This window comes from Notechis scutatus, chromosome 3, assembly GCF_049901735.1.
Source record: "Notechis scutatus isolate UNSWTSFEM ecotype Mainland chromosome 3, rNotScu1.2, whole genome shotgun sequence".
In the NCBI taxonomy this organism is placed as follows: Eukaryota; Metazoa; Chordata; class Lepidosauria; order Squamata; family Elapidae; genus Notechis; species Notechis scutatus.
In genome coordinates, this window is record NC_142011.1 from 124,335,495 (window position 1) to 124,359,356 (window position 23,862).

A 23,862-nucleotide genomic window follows, 5' to 3' on the forward strand; every position below is an offset into this window, starting at 1 on the left:
GGCTGTGCATGCCCCCCCCCCCGAGATCTGTTTTCACTGGCAGAGGGCTAGCAAAACAAACTAAAAACAAAACAACAGGAGAAATGTTTCCCCTTTTGCATCTGAGCATGCAAGAAAGGACAGGAAAGGAGAAAGGGAAAGAGGAAAGACAAAGAAAAAGAAGACAGGGAGAGAGCAAGGAAGAAAAAATAAGGAACAAGGGGAAGGAAGAAGAAAGGAGAATGAAGAGGGAAGGAAAAAGAAAAGGAAGGAAAGAAGGAGATTATAAGAGTGAGGGAGGGTTTCAGGGAAGTCCTGCATTAACACTTGGCCACTACAGGTGCCCCCAACATAAGTCCCATGTCAAGCCCACCATGGCCATGCCCCCCTGCCCTCTGAGGTCAAACCAACCCTGATGTGGCCCTCAATGAAATCGAGTTTGACATCCCTGATGTAATCTGTGCAGGGCAGTCTATGTATGGAATATTTACTCATTCCTAGAGTTCTGTTCCAATCTGGAATCAACCTCCTGAAAAACACATTTTCTTTCATGCTTGGAATACTAAAAACATTTTGCACATCTCTATCTTTTATATTGGAGTAACAACCATGAGAAAGGCAAGACAGTAAATCTTTCTTTCTCTTTCAACCTTATATTGAGAGCAGGTATTTTTTACATTCACTGAGAGGACTGGAATAAGCTGGTGAAAAGAATGAGCAATGACTGTAGAAACTGCTAGTGGAAAGCATGAATCCCTTTCCAGGTCAGCCTGGACATTATCCATTGATTAGGAGAGCTTTCTTTCTTTCTTTCTTTCTTTCTTTCTTTCTTTCTTTCTTTCTTTCTTTCTTTCTTTCTTTCTTTCTTTCTTTCTTTCTTTCTTTCTTTTCTTTCTTTTTTTCTTTCTTTTTTCTTTTTTTTCTTTTCTTTCTTTCTTTCTTCTTTCTTTCTTTCTTTCTTTCTTTCTTTCTTTTTCTTTCTTTCTTTCTTTCTTCTTCTTTCTTTTTCTTTCTTTCTTTCTTTCTTTCTTTCTTCTTTCTTTCTTTCTTTTCTTTCTTTCTTTTTTTTTTCTTTTTTATTCAATATTTATAAAATTAAAAACATATATATACATTTTACAGCATTGTATGAGCAATAGATACACTTGTACTTTCCTTCTGATAACGTGTTATACATTGTCATAATAATTACTTTGTACTTTTAAACTCTACATATGCATACATATAATTTATTTACATTTGTTTACACGTCACCCATATTCAAAATGTTACCGGGTCATCAGATATCACCTTTTCTTTAGCCAGTCATAGCAGATATCCCATGTTTTGTAATATTCACTGTCTTGATTATCTTTTAGCAGTTTAGTCTATCCATCTTGGCACATTTTATTGATTATCATGTTTTCTGTAGGGGTCGTAGTCAATTTCCAATTCTAAGCAAAACTTATTCTAGCTGCAGTTATAATATGCAAGATCAGGTATTGGTGCTTCTTTTCAATATTTGGTTCTAACATGCCTAGTAAAAAAAATTCCGGTTTAAATTTTACTTTGTTTTGTTATATCCTCTATCCAGTCTAATTTTTTGCCAAAATTTTCGTGCATGCAGTGTGTCATATTAGAGAACATTTTGGCTAACTTCGTCGGTGGTGCCAGCGATGAAACATTTTATATAAATTCTCTTTATAAGAGACCCACATTGTTAACCTATAGCTTGCCTGCCAAAGATGTTCCCACTGGTCCAAGTTGATATTGTGCCCCATATTTTTAGCCCGAGTTATCATGCATTCTTTGATGGTTTCCTCCTTCATTTTATAGTCTAATAGATACTTGTAGGTTTTACTAATCATTTTTTTCTTCTCCTTGCCATATCTTATCTAGCTCTTGTTGGGTTGTATAGAAGCCGAATTGTTCTTTGTCCTTGTTGTAGTGTGCTTGTATTTGTAGGTGGGGCCACCATCCTATCTCAATTCCCTGAAGTTGTAGTTGATTCCTAGTTTTTAATTCTCCTTTTTCATTTAACAAATCTCTGTAATTTATGATTTTAGTACAGTCCAAAACATTGGGATGTATTACTGCTTCTATTGTTGATAACCATAGTGGCACCTTTACATAATGATTCCTTTTTATTTTTCCCCATGTATTAAGCAAAACATCTCTCACCCAGAGTCTTTGAAAGTATGAGTGGTGTTTACTCTTCCTGTCTCAGATAAATGCATGCCAGCCAAGTTGTAGGTCAAAACTCTCTAATGTTAGAATCCTTGTTTGTCAAATTGATCCAATCTTTAAGCCATGTGGCTACTGCCACCTGGTAGTACAATTTGAACTCTGGGAGACCAAAGCCTCCTTTCTTTCTAGTATCTTGTAATAGTTTGTATTTTATTCTGGCTTTTTTCTTCTGCCATATAAATTTAGAAATGTGTTTTAGATCTTCGAAAAATTTTCCCCCCAACTTGACTGGCACCGTCTGGAACAGGAATAGCAACTTTGGTTGCTATTCTTCTTAATTATTGCTATCCACCCTAATAGGGAAAGTTGAATTCTGGCCCAATTGTCTAAATCTTTTGATATTTGAGTTGTCAATTTACGATAGTCATCCCTTTTGATTGAGGAACACTTAGCTGTCAACCAGATCACAAGATATCTTATTTTGTTTACTACCTGCATGCCTAATTTGCTTGCTAATTTTTCCTTTTGTTTTTTTCTGCAGTTTTTCATTATTGTTTTTTTCTCTATTAATTTTCAGCCCAGCCACCTTTCCAAATTCTTCTATTTCATTCATTAGTATGGTACTTGTTTCTTTTGGGTCCTCCATTATGAATGCCATATCATTGGCAAAGGCTTGGAGTTTATTCTCCTCTTTTTAAATTTTTAGTCCTTTGATATCTCGGTTTGTCGTATTTGTGTTAATAATATCTCTTCTGCTAGTATGTACAGCAATGGGGCCAGGGGACACCCTTGCCTCACCCCCTTATTTATCTTTATACTATCCATAATTTCTCCATTCACTATTATTTTTGCTGTTTGTGTCTTATAAAGGTGAAACTCAAAAAATTAGAATATCGTGCAAAAGTTCATTTATCTCAGTAATGCAACTTAAAAGGTGAAACTAATATATGAGATAGACTCATTACATTCAAAACAAGATAGTTCAAGCAGTGATTTGGCATAATTGTGATGATTATGGCTTACAGCTCATGAAAACCCCAAATCCACAATCTCAGAAAATATAGAATATTGTGAAAAGGTTCAATAGTCTAGGCTCACAGTGTCCCACTCTAATCAGCTAATTAAGCCATAACACCTGCAAAGGGTTCCTGAGCCTTTAAATGGTCTCTCAGTCTGGTTCAGTAGGAATCACAATCATGGGAAAGACTGCTGACCTGACAGTTGTGCAGAAAACCATCATTGACACCCTCCATAAGGAGGGAAAGCCTCAAAAGGTAATTGCAAAAGAAGTTGGATGTTTCCAAATGTGCTGTATCAAAGTACATTAATAGAAAGTTATGTGGAAGGGAAAAGTGTGGAAGAAAAATGTGCACAAGCAGCAGGAATGACCGCAGCCTGGAGAGGAGTGTCAGGAAAAGGCCATTCAAAAGTGTTGGGGACTTTCACAAGGAGTTGACTGAGGCTGGAGTCAGTGCACCAAGAGCCACCACACACAGACGGATCCTGGACATGGGCTTCAAATGTCATATTCCTCTTGTCAAGCTGCTCCTGAACAACAAACAATGTCAGAAGCGTCTTACCTGGGCTAAAGAAAAACAGAATTGGTCTGTTGCTCAGTGGTCCAAAGTCCTCTTTTCTGATGAGAAGAACTTTTGCATCTCATTTGGAAACCAAGGACCCAGAGTCTGGAGGAAGAATGGAGAGGCACACACTTGAAGTCCAGTGTGAAGTTTCCACAGTCTGTATTGATTTGGGGAGCCATGTCATCTGCTGGTGTTGGTCCACTGTGCTTCATTAAGTCCAGGGTCAACGCAGCCATCTTCCAGGAGATTTTGGAGCACTTCATGCTTCCTTCCGCAGATGAACTTTATGGGGATCTGACTTCATTTTTCAGCAGGACTTGGCACCTGCCCACACTGCCAAAAGTGCCAAAACTTGGTTCAATGACCATGGGATTACAGTGCTTGATTGGCCAGCAAACTCGCCTGACCTGAACCCCATAGAGAATCTATGGGGCATTGCCAAGAGAAAGATGAGAGACATGAGACCGAACAATGCAGAAGAGCTGAAGGCCGCTATTGAAGCATCCTGGTCTTCCATAACACCTCAGTAGTGCCACAGGCTGATAGCTTCCGTGCCACGCCGCATTGAGGCAGTAAATGCTGCAAAAGGGGCCCAAACCAAGTACTGAGTACACATGCCTGCTTATACTTTTCAGAGGTCCGATATTGTTCTATGTACAATCTTTGTTTTATTGATTGCATGTAATATTCTAATTTTCTGAGATTGTGGACTTGGGGTTTTCATGAGCTGTAAGCCATAATCATCACAGTTATGACAAATCACGGCTTGAACTATCTTGCTTTGCATGTAATGAGTCTATCTCATATATTAGTTTTACCTTTTAAGCTGCATTACTGAAATAAATGAACTTTTGCACAATATTCTAATTTTTCAAGTTTCACCTGTAGATTGTCTTGATGAGTCCCAGAAAGTTTTCGCCAAATTTCATACCGATCAGTTGATTAATAAGAAATCTCCAATTCAAATTATCAAAGGCCTTCTGTGCATCTAGGAACATCAGGGCTATTGTTTTATTTGGGTGTATTTCATAAAATTCTAAGACTTCCAAATTGATCTCTCTCTCTCTCTCTCTCTCTCTCTATCTATCTATCTATCTATCTATCTATATCATCTATCTAATTAATGCATAGAATTTATATTTCTGTATGAGTGCATGTGTGTACTTCTATGTTTTTGTTGTAAGAGAATGGTTGGTGTATGCGGATGAGGTAATCAGTCAATGTAATTTGAATTCCTTATTTTAAGAAAATTAATTTTAATCAGTGATTGTTTCATTCTATTTTGATTATGCTAATTTTCGTAAGACTACAATATTAATGCAATGTTATGCAGAGCATTATATCAGTACTGTACTTCAAACTTTAGCATAGCTCAAACCTTATTATCAGACTATCAACCATGATAACAATAGCAATCAAGAACTACAACTTTTACAACCTCTCAGTTCAAAACACATACAGCATGACCTTAATTTCTCTCTCTCTCTCTTATTTCTTTGAAGGAGCAAATATTAATGCAACAGATCCAGGTCGTGGATTTACTCCTCTAGAATGGGCATGTTTCACAGGAAGAATAGAATCTGCATATCTTATACAGAGACTTATGGATAAGCCATGTGCTGAGCAATTTTGTGATCAATATTTGCTTGAATGGCCAAAGTTGAAGGAACTTCTTACTAAGGCTGCAGATTCAAAAACTTGCTTGCAGAAGATCTCAGCAACTTTGAGATCCATTGTAGATTTCAGAACTTTCCATGGTCCTGAAGAAGATGGGGTCCTTGATCACATGGTTAGAACAACAACAAGTTTAAGAAGCTCCTTCGTTGCCATAGCTTGCAGAACTGTATGCCCTGAAAGTCCTCCTGCTGTAGGAAAACGTAGGCCAGCTGTGCAAGAAATTCTTAGGAAACAAAGAGCTAAAGAACTTCAAACTTTGGAGAGCGGGGAACATTTTAACAGCTATAAGAAGTTGTTTCAAAATTCCAGAATTATACTAGTCTCCAAAAGGAAGGAACGGAGGGCCAGCCTGCAGCCTTGCCATTTAAATGTGCCCCAGGTCAACGTTGTGGTTCGAAGGAAAGCCAGCCTGTTACCACTGCATTTGTTAAGAAGAAGCAGTGTTCGCCCTGGACTTTTCATTCCCAGAGTCCGTATAAGTAAGGCACCTCGGCCTACTTTCCAGCCAGAGGAAGTGCGACGGAAAAGTAATGCCAGTGATGGGACCTACTTGGAGATTCCCAAATGGAGATATAAGGAGCTGAAGGAACAAAGGAAGAAGGCTGAAGAAGAAAAGAAAAAAGCCGAAGATTTACAAAAACCCACCTTACCATCTCTTCAGAAAAAAAGAACTTAAGCCAAATTGCTGTTGGTACCAATAAATAGATTGACAGGGCATATTATATAAATTTAATAAAAGGAAGGTGAAACTGAAGATCACATTTGTTTTAAGAGACTTAAGAACTCCAAGGCAACTGTATGAACAAGGTTAACATATGGAAAAGATTTTTTTTCTACAATTTTAACAATTATCTTCCCCAAAGTAAAGGGCAATAGTATTAAACCCCAAATAGAGAAGCCATGTCCTCAAATTTACAGTTTATGGCAGCACTGAAGTACCATGTCCCAAATATCAGTCTTCTCCCTGGGATACAGGCTAAAATCCCCATCCTGCCCCGGTCTTAAGTTGTCACAAGGTGTATTGATACAAAAGTAGTCTTTTCCCCTGTAAGCCAATACTCTCTCCCCTTGTTTCAAGGTACATACAATCTGTGCTGCTTTCTTATTCATAATTTGAGAGGTGAGGTCAAATAACCTCTTGTGGGGGTGAGCATGGAGCAGGGCCTCTCTCCTCTGGTCACTTGCCAGCTTTTGATGCAGCAATTGCTTTCTGAGGATTTGCACTCCCTATTAGCATTTCTTAGCAGAATTCTTTTCGTATTCTTGCTTTTGCCCTCCCCTGTTTTTTAAAATCAACTTCTTTCCATGCTTCCAACAAGGTAGAGAGAACAGATCTCTACTATTTTATCTGGGGAAAGTAAGAGGCTTTGCACAATTTCATATGATTGTAATCTGAAGTAGCATCAAAGAGAATCTGCTTTTTTCGATGTAGCTCTGCAGAGTTTACAAAATGAGTGGTGCTAAATTAGCTTTTGTCCTATTTGCCATGGATATCATCTTGTTACGCCCCTCCTCACTTTCACACCACAAATAAGTGGTTGTCCAGCAGCTGCTCACTTTCCATTCTTCTCCACACAACCTGGTTGGTTGTACATTCATGGTAAGGTTTATCTACCTCCTTCCTTTTGGGGGGCTATTTTTGTCCTGGTGTCTTCCCTTCAGTTTTACTTTGGAACATGGCCAAATGGGAAGTGAGAGAAAGAGCAGATATATCAGTCTGTGGACCTCAAGCAGAATTGCTTAAACAGATCCATCGTGTTCACGCTGCTGTGCTCTGATTGATGGATATAATCCTACATGATGGGTGTAGTACTGAAGGGGGAGCAGCCAGGAGAGGAGAATCAAAAATCTTGCCCATAATGAATGGTGCAGTTTCAGATCAGGACAACATTATTTGGTAGCAGTGGGAGATTCAGTAGAAAGATTGGCAATACAACAAGCATGTTTTATGCTTAGAAATATGTTTAATTAATAGTAGGGAAAGGCACAGAGAGTTTAAGAAATATCCTTAATAACCACAAAGCAATAATTAAGAAAAAGGGTAGGTTTTCAAGGGAGTATCTAGAGAATTAGAAAAGAAGGAATCGACAACATAAGTTTCTTATTCAGGATATATGAGAGATTTAAAAAAAAAATTTCTCTCCTACATACAGAGGTTCAGCTTGTTGCTTGCCTGTAGAAAATATGCCAGTCTGAAACATTTTTAATGAATATAAAATCTCAGGGGAAATTGGTAAAACAAAAACCTCACGTAGAATTTATGTTTTAATTTTGAGAACTAGAAATAAGGCAAGCAAAGGACACCTGTGTTGCCTATTGGTGAAAGGTGTTTTATTGCTTTGTTGCTAATCTGAAAAACAAATCTTTTTTAAAGTTAATAAAAATTCAGTTTATTTTATAGTAACTTGCTCCATTTCTATAAAAACCACCTCAATTACTTTTCATATATATTCAGTTTAAAATTTGGTCAACTTCTATTATAGACTTGAGCCCAAAATAATTGTAACAATTGCATTTATTACTAAAGAGATGGAATAAAAACATGTATTTTCTTTATACTTTTTAAAGATATATTTAATACATAATCACCTCTTCTGGTTACATTGCAAAACATTTAAAATCTCATTATTAATAATCTCAGATTATTCTTCAATTTGACTGTGGATGACTTTATGTGCTTTTTTGGCAAACAGATGTGTTTTTGCCTGCAAGATTTTACTTTCCAAGGATTTCTTGGTAGTCTCCCATCTTAATATTAAACAGGCCTGTTTAGCCCTTTTAAATCATACAGTCAGCCAGGTGCTGTCACCTAGCAGTCATGGAAGCTATAAGGTAATTGCACTGCACTTACATTTACTGGCATGTTAAAGAATCAGCTTTAAGAACTAGAATGATAAATATCTCATTCCTCAAACTGCACAACCTGTACCAATCCCTTTTCCCAGTTAAAAAAATCAGTTTTCAAGGTAAATACCCCATAGGGTTAATAACAAAAAAAATAAAAAAAAAAATAAGGGCAATATCTGTCTGAAAAAAAGTTTTCACTGTGCATTGAACTGAAAATACTTTACAGTGCAATCCAATCAGTCCCAGCTCAGCAATAAAATCCACTGGGTTCAGAGGGGATTATTTCCTGACAGGATTACAGCCATAGTTAATACATGCTTGTTCCATGTATGCAAGGCTATCACAAAGTGCCTGCTTGCACTCCTTTGTCAATTCTGTGCCAGCTAAAACTACGACTCATATAACAAGCAAGCAAGATATATTAATTTTTAAGGGCATGCTATAAGGAGATGGATAAAGTTATAATGTAATTGGTAGATGAGATTTTAGATGCCAGTAGCAAAATGGTTCTCAGATGAGCTCTGACATAAAAGGTGTATTTTCTTCAGAGCCAATATAACATACTTCTATATAAAATCAAAGTCATCTTCCTCCAAATCAATCTACTCCAATAAGAGGTACATGCATTTGCAATTTAATTATTGCAAATTAAATTACAAATGTGCTTGAAATGTACCACTGTATTCACTCGGGGATGAAATTCAGTAGTAATGTTGAAGGGTATGATTTGTGTCAGCGTATTATATATTGATAAAACAATAAATTATGCTTTCATTATGGAGTATATTATTTCTTGAGTTTTGTTTGGGGCTGTTGTGTTATTTTGTCCTGATCTCTCAAAGTTTCAGTTTAGTCCAAATCTCGGTTCTAATTTCCGTGTCAAGACATCTGTTGGATTTAGCAGAGCCGCTAAAAGGCAGCCAGTGCTAAGAGAGAACAGCTCAAGACTTGGAACACATGGAAGGAACCCATATCAGCTGTTTGGGACTCCCATTGAAGAATGTGGATTTTTTTTTTAATATTTCTGATTAGGCAGTATATGGTAGCCTGAGTCTTCTGGTACAAAACATTAGCACCTGTTTGGCTGATGACTACATACACTTTCTTTCTGAATTATTTTACCAGTTCAAATTTCATTTTCTTAGTAACACATATAGGGTGTTCCAATTCCATTCAACCCTGAGCAGCTTACCCTCCATACCCAATAACAAGATTAAAAACAAAACAAAACAACGCAAGGACATAATCTGTGACAGCATCAAAGCACAGATCATTAATCACAGTCCTCATGGCAGAGAGATCAGAGACAAATCATTCCTTCTGCTATAGTTAGATCTTAATAGCTTTCCAAAAAAACTTGCAGAGAAGCTTTCCAGAAAAGAGGGATATTAAAAGAGAAGACGGGTCACTGGTCTGGCTCTGACAATTTTCTTCTGGAATTTGGCTACATATTTTATTCAGATTTTTCTAAAATGCAAGTTGATCAGAATTATAGTCACACCTTTTAATTTTTTAACAGTTGTAATGACTTCATCTTTTCAGGTACAATAATCTTATTGATCAGAATTTATAGCAATATTCTTCATCTATTATTAATATAGGTAGTTCTCAACTTACGATCACAATTGAGCTCAACATTTTTGATGTTAAACAAGACAGTTGTTCAGTGAATTTTGCCCCATTTTACCACCTTTCTTGCCGCAATTGTTACGTGAATCACTGCAGTGATTAAGTTAATAACATGGTTAAGTTAGTAACCTGGTTGTTAAGTGAATCTGCCTTCCCCATTGACTCTGCTTGTCAGGTCACAAGGTGATCACATGATCCTAGAACACAACCATCATAAATACAAGTCAGCCGCTAAGTGTCTGAATTTTGATCAAGTGACCACGGGGATGCCATGGTTGTAGGTGTGAAAAACGGTCATAAGTCATTTTTTTCAGTGCTGTGACCTTGAGTGGTCAATAAATGAACTTTAAATCGAGGACTACCTGTATCTGTAAGCATTATTTCTAGACTATCCACATTTTAACCAAACGAGGATGAATCTTAATTTTACCTTTGCCTAGATATCTTTATTTTAATTCTTAGTCATTTTTGTTCTTTTCTTTTTAGTTTAGAACTCTAAATTCATTTGAACAGGTGGAGATTAAAATAGAACCATCTGCTCATCATAGCTAGATAAATTTTCTTCCCAGCTAAAAAAACAGAATACCAGTTGATTTTTTTTGTAGTCCCTTTGGTTGCACACAGGTTGAATGGATGAGCAGAATACAGATAGATGAGCTGTGAACTCTGCAGTAAAACTAACATTCTGCTCCCAAATAATCTAGCTATAAAATTTGAATTCTGCAAATCTATCCACATTATGAACATTAGATTAAATGATTAAAACTTTATAGTTTCTCTAGTTGTATAATATAATACACTGTGCTATTTAGCGTTACTAATTCTAGTTATTTATAGCACAGAACAAGGATTTATGTTAAGTCAAGAAAGCTTCACCCTGGGAAATATCCTTCTCCCATATTAAGAATTCAACTGTGCCTTTATTAGCTTTATAATTTCAACTGTATCTGCTGAATGGGTGTGTGATCTTGTTAAAAAATAGAAAAGTTATTCCCCAAAAATCTAACATGTAGTTTTACATCCATGTAGTTTTGGTGCATACAGAAAATAAGTGACAACAAATATAAAAGCTAACTTCTCTGTGTAATGCAGCAGGTGTACCATTTCCTTTATACCTGAATTGACTAACAGAAAACTATATACCAATAATCCACAAATTAATTGAGCCCAACAATTATGTTGCTAAGTGAAACATTTGTTAAGTGAGTTTTGCCCCACGTTACAACTTTTCTTGGAACAGTTAAGTGAATCATCGCAATTGTTAAGTTAGCAACAGCTGTTAAGTGAATAGGGCTTCCTCATTGGCTTTGCTTGTCAGAAGGTCACAAAAGGTGATCACATGACCCCAGGACACTGGAACTGTCATAAATATGAGCCAATTGCCAAGCATCTGAATTTTGATCATGTGACCATGGGGATACCACAATAGTGTGAAAAATGATGTCACTTTTTTCAAAGTTGTAACTTTAAATGGTCACCAAATGAACTATTGTTGAGGACTATCTATCTGTACTGTAAAGCAAAGCAACCATCTCAAGGATATTCATTTTTGTATTATTTGGATTGGAAGTAAGACAAGTCAGCTGGTGATATGGGTTATTTTATTAAAATGCTATATTCATCTTCACTGGAGACTTTTGAACAGCCTGGATCATCATCTGACCAAAATACTGTAGCAGATCCTGTACTAAGCAGAAGCTCAGAATAAATGACCTTTTAGGATCCTTCCAACTCTGTTTCTATGAAGAATAAAAGTCAATATCTATGTTCAGTAACAATCAGGAAAGTTAAACTATCATCATAAGAGAGCCATATTTGAAATAATAAAAAAAATCCAATTTGTCCTTCCCATAACCATTTCCTTAATTCACCAATCCTGCTTGAAATAACATGCCCTTTGCATATACACATGAATTTTGAGGTAATATTGATTTCTGCAACAAAAACATCTTCCAAAGTTCATTGCTAAAAAACTACTTACATGTAGTCTTCAACTTACAACCATTCATTTAGTGATGGTTCAAAATTACAAGAGCACTGAAATAAGTGACTTATGATCACTTTTCACTCTTATGACCATTGTAGCATCCCTATGATCACATGAACAAAATTTGAGAGACTTGGAACTGGCAAGTATTTATGTTGGTTGCAGTATGATCATCTTTTACAACCTTTGGGCAAGCAAAGTCCATGGGGAACGCGGATTCACTTAAGTCTTTTACTAACTTAACAGCTGCAGTGATTTACTTAATAATGGTGGCAAAAAAGGTCGTAACATGGGCCAGAACTCATTTAACAACTGTCTTGCTTAGCAACAGAATGTGCGGGCTTAGTTGTAGTCACAAGTCTAGGACTACCTGTATACCAATGTTCATTTGCAATAAACAATTTGATATATGTACATCTACAAAGAGAGTTTTTAGGATAATTATTCTGAGATATTTAAAAGTTAAAACAAGTAAAACCACATTTGCAAATTTCTACAGATTCATTAGAGGTTACAGGAAGTTTATGGTACATACCATAATATCATGAACAAGCTATCAATTGCCAAATTGCTATAATATGAATACATTTTGGCATAATTATTATATATTTGGTAAAAATGTAGTTTACAGTCCACTAGTTGTCTAGGGCAGTGTTGAGATTCAAAATTATTTACTACTGGTTCTGTGGGTGTGGTTTATTTGGGGGCGTGGCTTGGTCGTGTTACTGGGTGGGCGTGCTTGGTGGTCATATGACTGGGTGAGTGTGGCCAATTCAATGTCACATCAAGGAGTACCTCGCCTGGCCCCTCCCCTCATTAATTTGACTGTAGCAAGGACAAAATTATTGCTTCTGCAATTAGCAAATCAGATTACAGTATTAGAGATCTTTTGGGCTTAGGCAGAGATATCTTCTTTGCTTCTTCCATGCTGTAGATGATTGGAAGATGATTCCAGCATAGTTGTTATTATTAGTACATTTATTTGCAACCATAAGTTTTAGTAAAATACATTATAACAGTCCATATAAGTCCAATGTAATTATCCCAAAAATAACAGCCTGTCAACAACTGCACGTGTAGCTTTCTTGCAAGCTATTAAACAATGCAATTTGTTTTGATACATGTTTGTCTACATCAGTCAGTGGAAAATATTTTCCTTTTAATGCTAAACTTATTCATGGTATTTAAACTTGTTATTCAGTTGGTTAGGAAAGGCATAGTAAGTCTAACTTTGGATTCCTGATATAATTTGCAATGGATCAGCTCTTCCTTCATGAATTATCAAAAATGCACATTACACCTTCCATCCAAACAGGCTAGGATCCATCTCTATGGCTTTAACCTTCTGGCAAATACTATTTTCAAATATTTTATTTGTAGATATTCTTTCCTGGAACAAATTCCAAATTCTGTCAAAAAAATCTTCATTCCACCTAATATTGTTGACATAAGTACTACATCATCAGCATATAGGACTTCCAGCTGATGGAGCATAAAAGAGATTAAGCTCTTCTACAATGTTGTTTATATAAAAGTTAGAGGAAAAGAATCAGCATGCAACCCTCAAGACATCTTTTGTTGTTTTAATCTGCTTTGTTAGGAGCCTACAATGATTTATTTATACTTGCATGTAAGTGTTGTCATATAATTTATATATAGTTTTATATAGGTAAAGTCATATATAATATAGGTAATGTCTCTATATCAGTGACTAAAAACTTCTCCCATAATTTTCTCTACTTATTGTGTCAAAAGCAGATTATCAAACTTGCAACTAGCAGTTTGAAGGAATATTTAATTGATTTGTGGATCAGTTGTGAAACACTGTTCTTGAGTGCAATGTTCCTTTCTGAAGCTGTGTACTACATTCTTCTAATATTATTTGCTTAATATCCACCAAATTGTTCAATCTATTTAAAAGAAAAAACTCTATATCAAAAAGACTTCTGGGACAACGGTTAGCAGGTTTTAGAGAATCTCCCTTTTCAAATATTAGAATTACTGCACTATTTCTCTAAATTAGAGGGATTTACCCACTGGTATTAATATAAGTAAATGGAGGTGAACAGAGACGCTCACCAAACAGGGAACACTTTAAAAAAATTCTGATGGCAATATGCCATCTCTCGTGGTCTTTCCAGCCATCTATGATGAGATTATTTTTTAAACTTCTACAGCAGTTACTGAGGCCATTTTATTGATATTTTAACATATCTGCACTCATTAATGCTTGGTTTAATAGTCTTAACATCTTCAAATTGACCCAAAGGTGCTTTTTCAAGAGACAACTGTACTTACTGTTTTTTTCTTTGAAGATGCTTTGCTTCTCCAAGAAGTTTTTTCAGCTCTGACTGAATGATCCAATCCAGTCACAGCTGAAAAAGCTTCTTGGATGAGAAGCGAAACATTTTCAAAGGAAAAGAAAATCCAGAACATCCAGTTGCCTCTTTAAAAAGCACCTTTTTAACAGTGGGAAAAACCATGGCAAGTAAATTATAAATTAACATTATCAGTTGCGTATAAGGAGAATCTTTAGAAAATGTTTTACTGCTGGAACCTCCCCCCAGCGAGGTTAGCCAAGATGTTTCCCAATATGTCAGCAAAATGCTGGAAATGTAACCATAGCCAAGGAACGTATTTTCATATGTGGTGGACCTGTCCCCAAGTACTGTCTTAAAATCAAAACAGGATTGGAAGAAATAACAAGGCAAAAAATTGAATTAAGACCAGAAGTGTTTTTATTAGGTATAATAGGATCTAATCTCAGTAGGAATCTCCAATATATTGTACTCCATATAGTAACCACTGCCAGAATCTTATTTGCTCAAAATTGAAAACAGGACACTCCAAGACAGCAATGATAAAAAAGATTCTTGAATGCACTGAAATGGACAGGCTTACGATGGTATTGAAAGATGAAGAAGAAATAGAGTACTATAAGACATGGAATGTTTGGTATGAGTAGTTAGAAAAAAGACACAAAGGCATCAAATGACAGTAAATATGAGGTAACGTTAATTAATGTTATATATGTATATATATATATTAATGTTATAAGTTAGATTGAGAAATAAGAGTATAAGTGAATAGAATGGAGAAGTAAGTTATAAGTATAGACTTTGTTAATTGGTGTGAACATCGTTACAGAATCGTAAAGAGTGGAAATGGTTTCTAAATGTTGAAAAAATAAATTTTCTAAAAGAAAAAGAAAAAAGAACAAGCACCTTTGGGGCAACCATGACATGGATGACCGAGAATCTCCAAAGACATCTACAAATTAATTTTTGGGGAAAAGCATCCAAGCTTCAGATGAAATCTATGCTTCTATTACTACTTTTATTTCTCTTTGGCTTTGGGACATTAATTCCCTGAATTCTGCATTATTTTGTAAGCCTTTTTTTGTAAGGCAGTTAATTCCTGCCTTTTATAATACGCTTGTTTCCTCTTCCTTATCTGTGCTTGATACTTCCAACATGTATGAAATCCTTATCTTTTTTGGTATGCTATTGTTAATCTGCTAATTAGGAGTGCAATTAATGCACCTCTCAATAAAGCTAGTTTTGGAATAATTGATACCTAGTTTTTTATTGCTGCAATAAAATGCTAATGTTTGCAGACAATGCCACAAACCAACCAAAATCTAAGATAAATGAGGTATATAAGTATTTGTTGACAGTAGGTGAAATCACTGTTTCGAAAGGCTTAAAAAGGGCAAACCCCATGACCTTATTTTTTAGCATGGATCAGAGAATCCTGTGAGATTGGTATACTTATGTATTTGATGGAGTTTTCATGTAATATAATTAGTAATCTGTGATACTGGATGTGCCCCTAGCCTTTCCCTAAATATTCAATCAAATGATTTATTCAGATTAAAGACCTAGAAGACAATGGGCCTCCTGATTAAAACAGAAAAAATAGTATTTGTACTATTATGGGTGCTTAGGAAAACTATGTGAGGAAGAGGTATTAGATATATTGAGTAATTTATAAAAAATAATAAAGGTGGGATAGAAAATAAGAGCATTAGATATGTTGAGTAATTTATAAAAAATAATAAAGGTGGGATAGAAAATAAAAAATTAAGATGATAAAGAAAGTCCAAAACCAATCAAGGCCACATTGAATGTAAACACGAAGTTTTAAATAGAGAGTATCTAAATTTTAAAATGTTATGTAGTGGCTAAATTGCAATATATGTGTGTGATACTAACTTTTAAGCTATTGAATGCTAAACAAGTTACAGAAAGAATGTAAAACTAAATTACATACTATTTAGTTTTACTAACTAAAAAATTTGTTTTCCCAATGTTGTATGTCTGGACACTCTCAAGAAATGTGCCAGAAAATTTTAGTAGTTTCACATGTCTTGTAATAATCCTTAAGGTACAGATTTTCATATTTTTATTGAAAATATCAGTGATTTTTTTTCAGAAATGCATCTTAAACTTTCTGCCTCCATAGAGCATTTCTATTTTATATAATATTTTTCCCAAGCTCTTATTCCCATACACTGTTTAAAATCCAGATTTGCATTCCACATATTTTTATCAGATACTATTCATATTAATTTTAGCTGATAAATAAAACACAATGTTTAACATATTTTTAAAATCATCAGTTTGCATACTGTATCTAATGTAATCCAAAATTGTTAGTGAGAATAAAATGAGTGAGAGTGATCATGTTTTTAAATCTGTATAGATTTGCCTTTTTCCAACTCTGGAGAACCTTGGGAGATGGTTTTGAAGAATGAAATCAACAGCTGTTGGCTTAAAAACCAGTGCAGTGCTGGAAGAGAGGAGTGAGAAAAAAAGCTCAAGATTGCTCCATCTTGATTTGCTTTGGTATAAGAGAAAGGAGAAGGAATCTCTGTCAGGCTTTCAGGATTCTTATTATGCCCTTTATCAATAAAATAGATTTTATAATATATCACAGCCAGATTATCTTCAAATCCTTCCAATAGTGCTTGTGGAATCAACTTCTGGACTTCACCTATCTCAAAGGGCTGACATCACTTAATTTACTGGGAAAGACTGGTGTCCTCTTAGGGAAGGCCATGATGCTAATTTTGGGCACCATTTTCATCCAATTTGAATAATACACTTTAAAAAAAGATTTTGTATGTTCTCCTAGCAACTTAATATCATTTTCTCATTAAACTGGATTATACCCAGAAAGTAACTATGTAAATGTGATTATTATATTTTTAAATAGGACTTTCAACATAATAAAGGCAATATGCTTCAATTGAAAGACTATAAAATGTAGTGTTTTGTTAAAGTGCTCTTTTGAGGTACAACATTATAATTTTCAATTTATACATGACATTTCCTTGTTAAATACACATTTTATAAATTACAATTTTCTTTGTCAAGGAAACTGGCAGTTTAAAAGCTATATAGTAATTTAGGAAGTTGAATCTTTTTATTGATGTAATTTTCTCCAATACAGTGATACCTTTGTACTCGTTAATTGGTTCCAGGTGTAACAAGTACTAAAACGATAAGTACTGAACAAAGCATGTGACTTACCATGTGACCCTTTGTTTAGGCCAGGAAAAATGTCCAGTCTGTCCCTTTTCCTATGTCAGTAACATTTCCTGCATGGCCGATTTCCTGTCCACCAGCTGCAGTAGTCCCCGTCCCTACAGCAGCACGTTAATGCCAAATGACGAGTACCAGGATGACATTTTCGCATCAAAATGCACTGAGTACCGAATTTGATAAGGGAGTTTAGTTTACTCCACAAGGCTGGTATCAGGATTGCTAAATCTCATCAAGTGCATTGCCCATAAACTGGACCAGAATGTATGGAACCTTCTTGGACTAGAAGCCTAAATCAAGATCAACCCTATGTCATCTATTGCTACACAACAACCCAAGGAAACTGCTATTTTTTGAAAGTATGAAAGGAAAGTGCTGGACAAACACCTAACTAATCTCTCTATTCTCTCTATTCTCTCAACATAATCAATTTTTCTACAGTTCACTGATGTTCATTCCAATTGGGGGTCCTTCAGACAGTCACTCCTGCCCTATTCACCTCGCAGCTTGATTACTGCAATGTATTTTACATGGGACTGCCCTTAAAAAGCCATCCAGAAGCTTCAACTGGTCTAGAATGCAATCAGTAATGGATAGGCTTTGATGTGCCCAGATAACACTTTTGCTTCATGAACTTCACTGGTTATGGCTTGCTTCTGGGCACAATTCAAGGTGCCTTCAACAACCATGGCATAGGGCTGAGGGACTATCTGCCTCCCCTAGCATTTGCCTGGCTGATTTGATCCTGCAGGGTTGGCATCCATTGTTCAATTTCAACAATGTCATCAATCAGGATTGAAAAAGCAGACTTCTCTGTAACTGTACCTGGCCTCTAGAGCAAAGTTCAAATATACCCCACAGTGCTATTCTTCAGAACTCTGAATACTTGGCTCTTTACCCAAACATTTGATGAGGACACTTCGCTTCATTGCATTTGCCATCTATTATTTCTAATGATTTTATTGTAATTTCCTTTGAATTTTGTAAGGCACCAGGAGTCAGTCAGACAGCACATACATTTTTGACAACAATTATTCATGTGACTGATAGAGCAGTAGGTGACTGTATGAGATGAAACGGTAATCAATTATATACCTTCTTGATTCGAGTCCTATTTCTGGCATCGGTTTCTCCTTGGCTTGTCCAGGCATGTCAACTTTACTCTAGAACAGTATGATTGGCATATTAGTATGTTTGGGAAGCCATGCTACAGAACATTCCATTCAGCACTATTTTAATCAGAGAGAAGCCAGAAGATGGAGTTACTCATATTTGGATCGACTTAGTAACAGTTGCCAGCTGCTATGTTTCCTGTCTCCACCAACATTCTAACTAAGTGAATATTTTCCAGGGAGATTGAAAAATTCAGTAAGTCTTCAAAGTAAGAAAGCTCCACAACAGGATCCCAAAGCATGCATAGCATGAAGTAGATACTGTTGCAAAGCAAGTCAAAAGTGTATTTGCAAAAACAGTTCTGTCTAGACTACTTTGGATTGATTAGTAGACATCTACCTATCAAGGTGTTTTCAGAATACATGTAAAATACCATATTGATTTGCTGAGTTATTTGTGATATTAGCTCCTGATATTTCAGGGGTACAATTGAGAAATTTAAATACTGTATTAATTTCTTGGTTGTTAGCTATATGTAAAATACTGACTCTTATTCCCCTGTTGGGACTGTAAATGCTGGCAGAGTCCAATAAAATATTTCTGATTGGAATTTTTTTTTAAAAAAAGTTGGATACTGTGACATTAACACTCCTATGCAATGAAGCAGAACCAGATGCTCATTTTTTTCAGTCAACACACCAGCAACCATACTGTGATTATCACAACTTTCTCAATGTTGAAAAAAAGATATCAGCCTGCTTGGGGTGGAATGCTCAAGCCAAAAGACCTAACTTACTGAAGACAAGATTTTTCTATCTGTTGAGTCCATGGCCTCAGAGTAAGAACAGAATTATCTGTTCTACAAGAGTTGCTTGGGAATTTTAATTGCTGTTATTGATATTTAAGAGCTGACCAGCAGCTGTACATTAGTAAGGCTGATGCAATGAAGATGAATCAGCATTGGTATTGCCTTTTTAAGACTATGTATGGGTCCAAAGAAGTTTTACCTCTTTAAGAGGTGTTTATATAAGGCAGTTATTAGAGGGTGTATATCTCTCTCCTTGTATCCATTGTAGTTTTCTGTACAGAGTTAAGAAGATTGCTTGCTTGTCAGGTAGTTGCCTACCATGTATATTTCTGTATATGTCTTGTATATAAACCACTATTAAATGTCTAAACCTGTGCGTGCTGTGTTTTGATCCCGGATTGTCTCATAACAGTAGGCATGTTGCAATTGCCCTGTTTGTGAAATTGGTTGGCTAATCTTTTTGCAGATTGGTTCAAGGACAGCAATCACAATGGATTGCTACTCCAATACCTATTATGAAGCTATATTTGTATTACAAGTGGCAATAGATTAAAGGGTTTTAAGTGTGATTACAGTAAAAATTACATGTATTTCAATTCTAACCACTGTTACCTTACTTATTTGCATTAACTTACCTTGGATTTTTTTTGGTTTTTCTCTTTCAGGATATTGAAAGTGTCAATTCTTTGCAGTGGGGAGAATGTCTAGTAGAACATCCATCTATTCATTTTTTTTTCTGGTTTAATTTTTAAAGCAAAGTTCAAATTTTACTAAGCAATTTATAACCTTAATGCTGTAATAGCATTATCATGTTTTAAACCCAAAAACATTCCATGTTTTCTAAAGAGAAGACTATTTGTACTTAACACACTATACTATAGTTATGTAAATGATTACATTGCACAGAAGGTTCTAATAGCTAACTGGGTAAATTTGACTTTCCTTGACAGTAATTCAATTGTAGTTCAGTTAAATGCAATCTTACATCCACTTATATGGAACAAGACACATTCAAATAAATAGGACTGTTTCCAAGGAAAAATGTGAAGAATTGCACTGCCAGGCTTTTATAAATCCACACTATGTTGTTAACTTTCATTAGACTTTTCAGGAGCTGGGAGTAATTAAACACTTCTTCAATCTTTAACTCATATGGAATTTACTAGCCATATAGAATGGCCTGCAGGCAAGCAGCTAAACCAGATTTAAAATATATATATCTGAAGAGCTACTCTACATGGCTGATAAACTACATTTGGCTAGGTGGAGTTTAAACTGCTTATATAGTCTCTTTGATTGCAGGCACACACAGTGGTGTATTTCTTGAATATCAAGGTGTTAAAACAATAGGGTTGTGTTTTGGAGGACTGATACAAAAAAGTCTCCCATGAGCTGAGATTCTACCCCTGTGGACTACAGCTCATGTAGTAGTACAGCTAGTGTACCCTCTACAAGGATTTGCCTTGTAACTCCTTATCTGGTAAAATACCCAGGAAATTCTAATCTTTCTTACCTGCAGTTGTTATCAGAGCAGTATGATTCAGTCTCCTGAATATATACTGTATTATACTGTAATACAAAATTACTGTAAAATTAGGCAGACTTTGATTATCCATTGTCAAATCCACTAATTGTAGTATTTTATTTTGTTTTATTTTTATTTTATTTTTAATATATTTTGTTTGCAATTCTGGTCAGTAACTACAATAAAAATATTTGTTCATGTGTGAATGTGGGATTTGTCTGGGATTCCTATCTGGTTAATGACAAAGTGAGAAGCCTCTGAGGTGGAGAAACCAAATAGTATATATCAGGAGTCGCCAACCTTTTGGACCTCAGGGACCACCAAATCCATAATTTTAGATCCCGGGGACCACTAACTGGTTCTGTGGGTGTGGCCTAATTTGTGGGTGTGGCTTGGTGGTCATGTGACTGGCTGGGCATGGCTTGTATGTAAATATTATAAATATTGATATAAATATTGATATATATTTTTTATAAAAAAAGAGCAACTTTTACCCAAAATCAGGCAAAGCAGGCAGGCAGATTAAGTTGCTCACAGAATCACAGATCCATTCAGAAATCTATCTATCTGCCATTGGCTAGCTCAGTCTGTCACATAAAATTTGCTTGCAAGCAAACTCACAAAATTAACTCACAACACACCATGCATGTAAATATTGAATTTTTTTATTTTAAAAAAGCAACTTTTACTCAAAATCAGGCAAAGCAGGCAGATTGAGTTGCTCACAGAATCATTCAGTGATCTATCTATCTGCCATCGGTTAGCTCAGTCTCTCAAATTTGCTTGCCATGAGTCTGCACTGAATTTACTTGCAAGCAAACCTTCAGAGCCGAAGATCTAAAGACTTGCTAGAAAGCAAGAAATCCAACCATTCCCTGCTTCCTAGCTAATAGAACAGATGATGGTCGGAAAAAGGAAAAATAGCAATTTAGCAGGCAAGTTTGCCGGGTAAGGAGTGGGCAGGGAGCGTTCCCGCGGGCCATGTGGGCGGCACAGCCTTGTATTTCTGCGCAGCCTGGATTAATTGCTTTGGGGAGGTGCTCTGGGTGTGAGATTTCTCTGTGGCCCACCAAAATATTCTCATGGCACACCAGTGGCCCACTATTTGGCGACCGCTGGTATATATGATACCCTGAGAAAATAAACATTTATTTTGTGAAGTTTCTATGGATAGTGTCTTACCTATTACTAATGATGTGGAAGAAAATCAAGATGATCCTGTTGTGATTTTCTATCTGTTTCAAAATAAGTTAATTACAGATTCTGATTTAGCAACATTTCCAGAAGAGTTTATTATGAAAATTCCTTCTTCTTACCACTTTCTCATGTGGTCCTTAAAAGTAAATGGTTTCCCTGAGTCCAAAAGGAATGAAAACACTTATAACAATGATACATTAACAGGTAACTTTTCTGAAAATCATTAAAATGGTTTGTTTGAAAATTGAAATGGGATGTAGTGTACTGTAATCAATTAAAAATGAAAGTACCTATAAAAAAGTAAGGGAAATAGGATTATATAGAACTAGATGATTTTAAAATTATGCAGCTGCAATACAGTTGGGTATGCATCACCAGCTTTCACAAAGTAGCTTATATGGTTTACTTCTTTCTCCAGTTCAGCAAATATATTATTCACATATAGCCACTGCAAGCTTCCATTCAGATGTGTCTCACTGCTCACCTAGTTTCCACTGAATGTAACAGATACATCTGACAAACAAAGGGACACATATGTTTCAGCAGCAATTTGAAATCTGAGGTTGCTTCTCACATGAGAGCTGGCCCATTTGCTATGAAAAAGAAGCAAGAACACTGCTTGCTCATCAACATACATTACTTCAACTTTCACCAGATTCACCTAGCACAAAACTTTGTCAGTGTATAACTATATCAAACTTGCAATAATTGAATATGATCTATAGCATTGTAAGGTGCACACAGGGCATTTTAAACCTAAATATTCATTCATGGTTCATTGAAGAACTATTTGCACATACAGATTCCCAGGAAAAAAAACATTTCAGCCAACTTTCCATGTACCGTAATCTACAATTTTATTTGTAGGAAAGACTGCATATCTGATTCCTGCATGTGTAAAAACCGTTTTGAAAAGGTGGAAAAGTGCCAAAACCTCAGGAGTATCTAAAAATTAAGCAACAAGCAGATCTATACAATCTTTTAATTATTTGCTCATTCTTCTATTAATCTGGAAAGAAATGCAGAGAACCAGGCTATAATCAGAATGTTTGGCTACGTTGCCAGAGTTGCAGGATCATTCTCTTAAAACAGTGGTCCCCAACCTTTTTTATGCCGCGGCGCGGTACCGGCATCAGCTGGGCGCCGCCATCTTGTTTTGATGAAAAAGTGCTTCCGGTGAGCTCACCAGAAGCACTTTTCCATCAAAACAAGATGGCGGCGCCAGCGCTCGGTGAGCTTTTCCAGGTAGAAATGGCTTTCTACCCGGAAAAGCTCACCGAGCAGCAGCGCCGCCATCTTGTTTTGATGAAAAAGTGCCCGATGAGCTTTTACCCGGAAAAGCTCACCGGAAGCACTTTTTCATCAAAACAAGATGGCGGCGCCCAGCAAACCAGCGGCCCGGTAGGATTTGTTCCAAGGACCGGTACCGGTCCGCGGACCGGTGGTTGGGGACCCCTGTCTTAAAAGACACATATTGCAAGAGAAATTGTCATTTCAGATTATTCATAAAAAAAAATATAAGCAGCTAGTTCTTCCTGAAAAACATTTAAGAACAGAACAAGAACAATCCTAATGAAATCTGAATCACACATATTTTTTAAAAACTTCATTAGAAAAGAGCAAGAAAAAGTTATAAGCCATTACAACTTTCTTAACATGTTCCTGGAATGCCAATACCCAAAGAATAGAAAAAGCTTAAAATAATTATTCCAAGGAATTATTAACCTAAACTATCTGCAGTGTGTTGCACTGATATGAACATAACCTTTTTCATGGCAGTACAGAAAATTCTGCTTTTCAGCTGG

At 35.9% G+C, this 23,862-nt stretch overlaps 1 protein-coding gene across 2 annotated transcripts in view; it reads left to right on the forward strand.

The window, feature by feature from the left end:
• ANKRD33B (ankyrin repeat domain 33B) overlaps positions 1-6,558 on the forward strand; it is a 41,534-nt gene extending 34,976 nt beyond the window's left edge. For both annotated transcript variants that reach the window (XM_087961136.1, XM_026673449.2), the window contains one exon: positions 5,231-6,558. In XM_087961136.1, the coding sequence (XP_087817262.1) occupies positions 5,231-6,081 (851 nt within the window). In that variant the 3' untranslated portion in view covers positions 6,082-6,558. The remainder of the gene's footprint in view (positions 1-5,230) is intronic.
• Positions 6,559-23,862: the final 17,304 nt, after the last annotated feature.